The sequence below is a fragment of the Alexandromys fortis genome, unplaced genomic scaffold, assembly GCF_014885135.2.
Source record: "Alexandromys fortis isolate MF-2015 unplaced genomic scaffold, M_Fortis_MF-2015_v1.1 scaffold_88, whole genome shotgun sequence".
NCBI classification, from domain to species: Eukaryota; Metazoa; Chordata; class Mammalia; order Rodentia; family Cricetidae; genus Alexandromys; species Alexandromys fortis.
In genome coordinates, this window is record NW_026067961.1 from 6479590 (window position 1) to 6488415 (window position 8826).

General features: G+C 46.6%; 1 protein-coding gene across 1 annotated transcript in view; it reads right to left on the reverse strand.

The window, feature by feature from the left end:
• The window catches only part of CUNH1orf127 (chromosome unknown C1orf127 homolog), a 30920-nt gene extending 23823 nt beyond the window's left edge, over nucleotides 1-7097 (reverse strand). The window contains exon 1 of the mRNA XM_050153132.1: nucleotides 7072-7097. Within this exon, the coding sequence (XP_050009089.1) occupies nucleotides 7072-7097 (26 nt within the window). The remainder of the gene's footprint in view (nucleotides 1-7071) is intronic.
• Nucleotides 7098-8826: the final 1729 nt, after the last annotated feature.

The window sequence follows — 8826 nt, forward strand, 5'->3', positions numbered from 1 at the left end:
TGGTTCTCATACAAATTTTGTTTTGATTTTCTGTTTTTTTTTTTTTTTGTTTTTCGAGGTAGGGTTTCTCTGTGTAGCCCTGGCTGTCCTGGAACTCAGTCTGTAGACCAGGCTGGTCTCGAACTCACAGAGATCCACCTGCCTCTGCCTCCCGAGTGCTGGAATTAAAAGGAGTGTGCCACCACCACCCGGCTCATACAGAATTCTTAAAATAAATCTGTCTGAAAATTTTTATTAAATAATTATTAATGAAGAAACCCTGCAGTTTTACAGCCAGTTCAAAGGAGAAAGAGACAAAAAAANAAAAAAAAAAAAAAAAAAAAAAAAAAAAAAAAAAAAAAAAGAACAGACATATTTTCTAGATCCAGGATGTCGGAAGGAATTTGCAAACAGACTGGAAACCAGCTCAGTCCACAGGAGGCAGAATTTCTGAATGAAAAGAGCCCTGGTCACAGGCACCAGTCCCTGACAAGAATCCTTCGCAGGCCCCAGGGCTGTCCACAGTTTAAGGCTCCACAAGGGGTTGGACAGTCGGCTCCATTGGCTAAGTACCGGCCAGGCAAGCATGAGGACTTGAGTTTGGATTCCTAGTGTCCATGTTAGAAGCCAACCAGGGTGATACACGCCTGGGATCCAAGCACTGGGAGGAGGGGGCGGGGCTGAGTCATGCGGTTCCTATCAGCTCCCTGGCCAGCTAGTCTGTCTGGATTGGTGAGTCCCAGGTTCAGTGAGAGAAGGGGCCAGGTGGTGGTGCTGCATGCCTTAAATCCCAGCACCTGGGAGAGGTAGACGAATCTCTGAGTTCGAGCCCAGCCTGGTATACAGAGCAAGTTCTAGGACAGGCTCCAAAGCTACACTACAAAACCCTGTCTCAGAAACAAAAAAAAAAAAAAAAAAAGGGGGGGCGTATAATAGAAATCCCTAAATGCCTATATTCACAGTTTGCAAGTTATGGATAGCCTCAACCGAGGCTAATGGATAAAGAAAATGTTGTATTTGCAAATAATAGGATTTTTCATTGTTTCTCAACCTGACAAATAAGAAGATTGGAAGACTGGAAGATTGTGTCGTTTGCAGGTATGGATAGATCAAATGAATCAGAGTCATAAAAAAAAAAAAAAAAAGGTGAAGCCGGCATGGTGGTCATATCTTTAATCCCAGAACTGGGAATCAGAAGCAGGTGGAGCTCTGTGAGTTCAGGGTCAGCCTGGTCTATGTAGTGAGTTCCAGTCCAGCCAGAGCTACATAGAGAGACCCTGTCTCAAAACACTCATAAAATAATTATAATAACAATAGCAATAATGAAGCAATGAGGAGATGGAGAATAATAAATAGATAGATAAATAAATAAATAAGCCAGTAGTTATGATGCACATGAGTTCCAGGACAGCCAGGGCTACTACATAGAGAGACCTTGTCTCAAAGAAAAAAGCAAACAAACAAAACAAAAAACAAAAAAATACAAATAAATAAAATAATGTGAAGAACAATAAAGACAATAAAGGAGGATCTCAGTGTCTACCTCTAGCCCCCCCACACACACAAGTGCACACATGCACCTCCATACACACTCTTGTATGCGCATGCCTCCCTTGACAAGGTATATTCACACATGTATACGCATATGTAACACATAAGTAATAAATAATAAAATAATAACAAAGCATCACAAACTAAAATAAGGAATGCTGGAGTCAGAGAGAGCAAATGTCAGCACTAAGCAAGCCACTTCCAACAGACAGAGCCTGCAATTGTTAAAAGTCTCAGGTCTGTGAGCTGGCTCATGGGGGAAAGTGCTCGCCACCAAGCCTGATAAACAGAGTGGGATCCCTGGAACCCACGTGGAGGAGGAGAGAACCAGCTCCACAAAATTGTCTCTGACTCCCCCCCAATGTGTGCAGTAGCACACGGGTATATGTTAAAATATCAATAACATGTTAAAAACAAATAAATAAGGCCTGGAGAGACGGCTCAGTGGTTAAGAGCATTGCCTGCTCTTCCAAAGGTCCTGAGTTCAATTCCCAGCAACCACATGGTGGTTCACAACCATCTGTAATGAGGTCTGGTGCCCTCTTCTGGCCTGAAGGCATACACACAGACAGAATATTGTATACATAATAAATAAATAAATATTTTTAAAAACAAATAAATAACTCTTTCTGCTTATTTCAAAGTTTTTACATCAGATAAAACATCACTAATCGGGGCTGGGGAAATGAATGGCTCAACAGTTAAGAGCACCAGCTGCTCTTCCAGAGGTCCTGAGTTCAATTCCCAGCAACCACAGGGTGGCTCGTAACCATCTATAATGAGATCTGGCGCCCTCTTCTGGCACAGAGCCACATATGCTCATACTCAAGATAAACCTTCAAGAAAAATACCATCAGTAAGCTGTGGCATTTGAACTAAGATGGGCAGCAAAGAATTCCAGGTTTTCATCCAGAGAGGTATAATCCAGCCAGAGAGAGCAGGAGGTACGAACCCACAAGCATGGGGGAACAATCTGATGCTTTCAAGGAACTAAACACAAAGGTTAGTACAAAAGTCTGACAAAGGGCCAGACAGCAGGCATGTGGGGAGGGCAGATACACCCTAGAGCCAGGAGTACCAAGATTTGAACTTAGAGTAAATCAGAAGTTCTGGAGACCCTAGGTGGGAAGGCAGAGGAACCCATGCACTTCAGGGTTTCTCTCTGTAGCCGTGGCTGTCCTAGAACTCACCCTGTAGACCAGGCTGGCCTTGAACTCACAGAGATCCACCTCCTGCCTCGTCTCAGGCGAGCTGGGATCAAAGGTGTGCGCCACCACCTCCACGTGATTTTTAGGCAGCTAAACAAGAGTGTGTAGTACTCTCGCAGAGGACTTCAGTTCCTGGCACACTCCCACACTGCGTACTCCACAGCCATCTGCTCCAGAGACTCTGTGGCCTTCTTTTGGCCTCTATGGGGTCTCATATTCACCTGCACATATCCCTACACAGACACACACACATAGGCAGAATCTTTTTAAAGATAAAATAGATGGGCATGGTGGTCTTGCCTTTATTCCCAGCATTTGGGAGGCAGAGGCAGCTGGATCTCTATGAGCTCTGCAGTATTGGGGATAGCTCTCAGAACTCTGTACAGTCTAAATAAACACTGCACCAACCAGAGCTACAGCCCTGGTCTCCAGAGCAAACTTCAGGACAGCCACGGCTACATAGTGAGACCTGTCTCAAAAAAAAAATACATAAATCTTTTAAAGATGTACTTATTATGTATGTAGTGTTCTGTCTGTATGTTTGCCTGAACACCAGAAGAGGGCATCAGATCTCATTACAGATGGTTGTGAGCCACTATGTGGTTGCCGGGAATTGAACTCAAAACCTTTGGAAAAGCAGTCAATGCTCTTAACCTCTGAGTCCGTCTCTCCAGCCCCATAAATAAATGAATCTTTTTTTAAAAAAAAAGGGAGGGGCAGTTTTGAAGGACTCCATCAAGAGCCTAAACACTCCTGAAAAGCAACCTCCTTAAGTGGCATTTGAGAAATAGCCCTGGGGTGAAAGACAGCACCTGGAAGAGCTGGCAGAAGCCAGGCCAGCGAGAAAGCTCCAGCTCCCAGAAGCTAGGAGATGGGTCCAACCCACCACTTTCAGAAGCCAGCACCATCTGAGGCTGCTCCCACTGCAGCCTGTGACCAGCAATCTTGTTCCAACAGTGTCTCGGGCACGGTGCCCAAAAAGGCATGCATGAGGCTGTCCGCAGAGCAAGGCTGTTTCCTCAGACTGGAAACCACCCAAATGCCTATCAGCACGGGAATGGGTGCACTGGGACCTGCTCACTCTATGAGATAGCAGAGCACAAGAAAAGACAATACGCCTCGCATAGTACATGTTCCGCTGAGAGACGTCAGACATGAGCGAGCATCTATCTCTCCTGTGACTGTATTTATAGAAAGGTCAAAAATAGTTCTAGATGTTGCATTTGGTGGTACAGATAGTGGCTCCTCTAGGGAGGAAATCGGAAGTCACTGGGGGGGGGGCGTTTCTAGTCATATGGGTACTAGAATAGCGAGTGTAAAGGAAAAATTGAAAACAGCTCCTGAATGGACCCTCCAAGACATTATGCTTCTGCAAAAAACTGGGAGTTCTCTAGAGTGTTACTTTTTCATTTTCTGTGAGGTATCACTGGAGCTATGGAACTCTGAGCACTGGGAAAACTGTTCTGACCCAGAAAAATGTGAAAGAGGGTTTGGAGTTATAGCTCCATTGGCAGAGTTTTCATCTGGCTCGCATAGAACCCTGGAATGGAACCCCAGCACTCCAGAACACCATACGTGAATGCCTGTAATCCCAGCTCTTGGGAGGTGGAGGCAGGAGGATCAGAAGTTTAAAATCATTCTCCTCCACCTTCACATGACACATTTAAGGCTAGCTTGGCTACATGAAAAAAATGTCTTAAAAAAAAAAAAAGTACAGGGGCTGGAGAGATGGCTCAGTGGGTAAGAGCTTTGCCTGCTCTTCCAAAGGTCCTGAGTTCAATTCCCAGCAACCACATGGTGGCTCACAACCATCTGAAATGAGGTCTGGTGCCCTCTTATGGCCTGCAGGCATACATGCAGACAGAATATTGTATACAGAATAAATAAATAAATATTTAAAAAAAAAAAGTACATTATACCCAGGTGCAGTGCCATCGGTTGCTGATCTGTGGCTATGGTCTAGGTGTCACTGGTTGCTGATCTGTGGCTATGGTCTAGGCGCCGCTAGTTGCTGATCTGTGGCTATGGTCTAGGTGCCACTGGTTGCTGATTTGTGGCTATGGTCTAGTTTCACATCCATTAAGAGAACCCATTTCAACATTCTGGACTGCCTGTATATGTATCTGCTCTGGGGACCTCTCTTCTGTACTGAAGACAACATTTAATAAAAATCTCTGCAATGTGCTCCTATTTCAATTTGGTTTCTTCAGGGCTGGGTAACAGACCTTAGGATCTTGCACACATGCAACCAGCACAATGCCACTTTACGTTCCCAGCCAGAGACTTCATTTTTTTTTTCAAGTAGAGGGCTTCAGATGTAGCTCGTTAGTACAGCGCGTGGCCTGTGCAAATCCCTGGGTTTGATCCCTAGTGGAAAATATATGTGAGTTCCTATTTGTATATAGTGGATATAGGCATATATGTGAATGTGTGTGTAGAGACAAATGTTTAAAGTTATAGTTTAAGTAATTGATCCAAGTATGTCTGCATACACCTCTAAATCCCAGCACTTCAAAGGCTACGGCAGGAAGAATCTGAGCTTTAGACCAGATTCATGGAGAAATTCTGTCTCAAAAACAAAAACAAGGGACTAGAGAGGTGCCTTGGTGGTTAAGAGCACTCGCTGCTCTTGCAGAGGACCAGGGTTTGGTTCTCAGTCACCCACGTGGCGACAGTTCCAGGGAATTCGTTGGCCTGTGAGCACTGCATGCACTTGGTGCCCTTACAGACATGCCGGCAAAACACTCGTATGCATGGAAAACAGGTAAGTAAATAAAGTATTCAAGGCAAAAACAAGATAAGAAAGGACAGTAGGTGTCCATCAAAGGCTGCTGTCACTGTCTCCTCTAGTTCTTCAGTATCAAATGAGCTGAGAGCCAAGGCTAGCGTGCCAGGCCCTCAGTCTTCCAGACTCGGTTAGCAAAGAAGGGCTAAACTGGTGCTTCTCAACCTTCCTAAAGCTGTGACCCTTTAATACAGTTCTTCATGCTGTGATGAACCCCGACCATACCATTATTTTCGGTGCTATTTCATAACTGTAATTTTGCTTCTGTTATGAATTGTAATGTAAATATCTGTGTTTTCTGATGGTCTTAGGTGACCCCTGTGAAAGAGTCATTCGACCCAAAGGGATCACAGGTTGAGAACCTCTGGCCTAGCCTGGTTCCCTAGCCTGTAATCTGAGCTGGGCCTGCCAGACTCAACTGTCGGCTCTTCATCCACCCAGAGTAAAGCCAGGCATGGTGGCACAGCCCTGCAATTCCAGCACTCTGGAAACAGAGGCCAGAACATCTGGAGCTTGAGGCCACGCCTGAGCTACACACCAAGACCCCATCTCAAACTAAAACCAAGCCAGAGAAAGACCCTCTCTCTAGAGACAACCTGGTGGCCTCGTCACCCCTGCTCCGCGTACGCGCACGCGCACGTCTACCCCTGCTAGAGTCTCCTCGTAGCTCCCAGCAGGGGGCGACATTATCTTCATTTGATTCGTTTGCAAAACAGAGGCTTTTACTGCCCGATAGCCAAAGTAAGATTACCCCAAGGGCAGGTGAATCTGCTCCAGAGGCCGGGAGACCTGGGAAAGGAGAAACCAGCTGCTTTGCTGATGTGTGGTGCCATCCTCTCCTCACCCATGCTGTTATACAGGAAAAGGCATTACATCCGCCTTGCCAGGGCCAGCTCAGCCTACGCCTGCGCAATCTCCTCCTCCAGCCCCTACTAGGAGCGAGATTCCAGTGTGGCTTTTACGGATCCTGAACTTTCCCTTCACGTCCCAAAGCTGAGCTCCACACTGAACAGCCATGAGAAGCGGGTGGTTCCTGGCACAGGACCCAGACGCCCAGCTGGCCCACCCCACCCAGCTTGTCCATCGCCCTCTTTGTCCACAGATCTACAAACGTCACAGAGCACACAAAAGCCCTGCAGTAAGGAGTTTAGGGCCAAGTGCCAACTACTGTTGACCTTCAAGCTGGCCGTGGAGGCCTTGCTCCTGTTCTGAGTGGGTTTGTTCTGTCCTTCAGTGGTACTGGGGACCAAGCCCTGGGCTTGCACATTCTATACAAGCGCTCCCTGGGACAAGGGATGGTGAAGGTGACCGTGGCTCTGGCCAGGCCTTCATTGAGAATACTGGCTTCTCCCTTCTTTCTGTCCTCAGGCAGCTACAGAGCTGACCACCCACCTCTTTCTCTCAAGACATGAAGCTTCTGGATTCTGGAAGAAAATATTTGGTTTCTGCTCCAAACGGCATAATAGAAGCTCAGGGCTCCCCTAGTCTCTCAGTTCTCAGGAGGACCAGACAAAGACCCTCTTGGGAAACTTGGGTAAGGGCACTTACCAGACAACTGCCAGGGAGCCCCACATCCTCAGCCTGGAGGCTCTCTCCTCCCCTGGAGGAGTTTATCTGGTGGCACTCCTAGGTCATAAGTAAAAGACCAGCCTGTCCCCTTCTCTTGGTTGCCAAGAGCCACTCAAGTACCAGCCAGGTGCCAGAATGGACAGACAGGTGTTAATACCTCTCAACTGCTTTGTGCCTCCTGGGGTGACAATTAATTGCTTTATCTCTGAGACCTCAAAATTATAGGGTGCTGTTCTTTGTTGTAGAAAACACCACAACCAAGAGCAACTTAGGAGAAAAAGGGTTTATTACATCTTATGCTTAGAGTTCATCACTGAAGGAACATGGAGCAGCAGCCCGGAGGCAGGAGCTGAAGCAGAGGCTGTGGAGGAATGAGGCTTACTGGTTTCACTGCTTAGCTTGCTTTCCTACACCACCAGGGACCACCAGTCTAGGGGCGGCACCATCTACTGTGGGCTGGACTCACCCACACTGATCATCAGTCAATCAAAAGAGAAAAGAAAAGGAAAGAAAAAAATGCCCCCATAGACACAGCCACAAGCTGACCTGACGGAGGCAGCTCCTCCGTTGAGGTCCCCTCTTCCCAGATGGCTCTAGTTTGTGTCAAGTTGACAAAAATCACCATCAGATATGCTGAAGGATGCAGCTGAGCCGAAGACAGCTTGCCTACCGCATGGAAGCCTTGGGTTCCAAGGAAAAGAACAGGAGGAGAAAGAAAAGAGAAAACAGATGGGGAGAAACAGGAGGAGGGGAGGGCGCAGGGGAGGAGCAAAATAGGGTCATCAAGAACTTTGTTTGTTTGTTTGTTTGTTTTTGACACAGAGTTTCTCTGTGTAGCCCTGGCTGTCCTGGAACACACTGTGTAGACCAAGCTGGCCTCAAACTTGGAGATCCACCTGCCTCTGCTTCCCAAGTGCTGAGATTAAAGGTGTGCACCACCACCACCTGGACAAGAATATTTTAGTTCAGCGGCTAAGAGCACTGGCTGCTCTTCCAGGAACAGAACCTGGGTTCAATTCCAAGCACCCACATGACAGCTCACAACAGTCCAGTTTTGAGGAATCCGAAACCCTCATACAAATATACATGCAGGCAAAACAGCAATATACATAAAAAATAAAAATAATAATAAATTATTAAAAAAGAGTATTTTTAAAAACATTGACTTAAAAATTTATAAAGGTTTATTTAATCTTAATTATGTGAAAGTGTAGGTGTCTGTGTGTGGGTGTGTGCATGAGGGTGTGGGTTCCGTGGCCAGGGAAATCAGATCCTCTGGACTGGAGTCCCAGGTGGTTGTGAGCCATCGGCACAGGTGTTGGGAATCAAACAAACACGGGTCCTGTAGAAAAGGAGCATGTATCCTTTTTTGTTTTTTGGTTTTTAGAGACAGGGTTTCTCTGTGTGACAGTTCTGGCTGCCCTGAAACTTGGCACACATATTCTTCACTGCCGCCCTAACTCCAGTCCTAAATTCTGGATTTTAAAAAGATTGTTTCATTTGGGTGGTGGCACACGCCTTTAAACCCAGAACTTCTCGGGGCAGAGGCAGGTGGATCTCTGAGGTCCAGGCCAGCCTTGCCTACAGAGGGAGTTCCAGGACAGCCAGGGCTACAAAGAGAAACCCTGTCTCAAAGAACAAAAAGAAGAAAAAGGAGGAGGGACTTGAGAGCCAGCTGCGTGCGTTCCTGAAGCCTGAGGACCAGTGTTTGGACTCCAGCATGGCTCCCTCCAC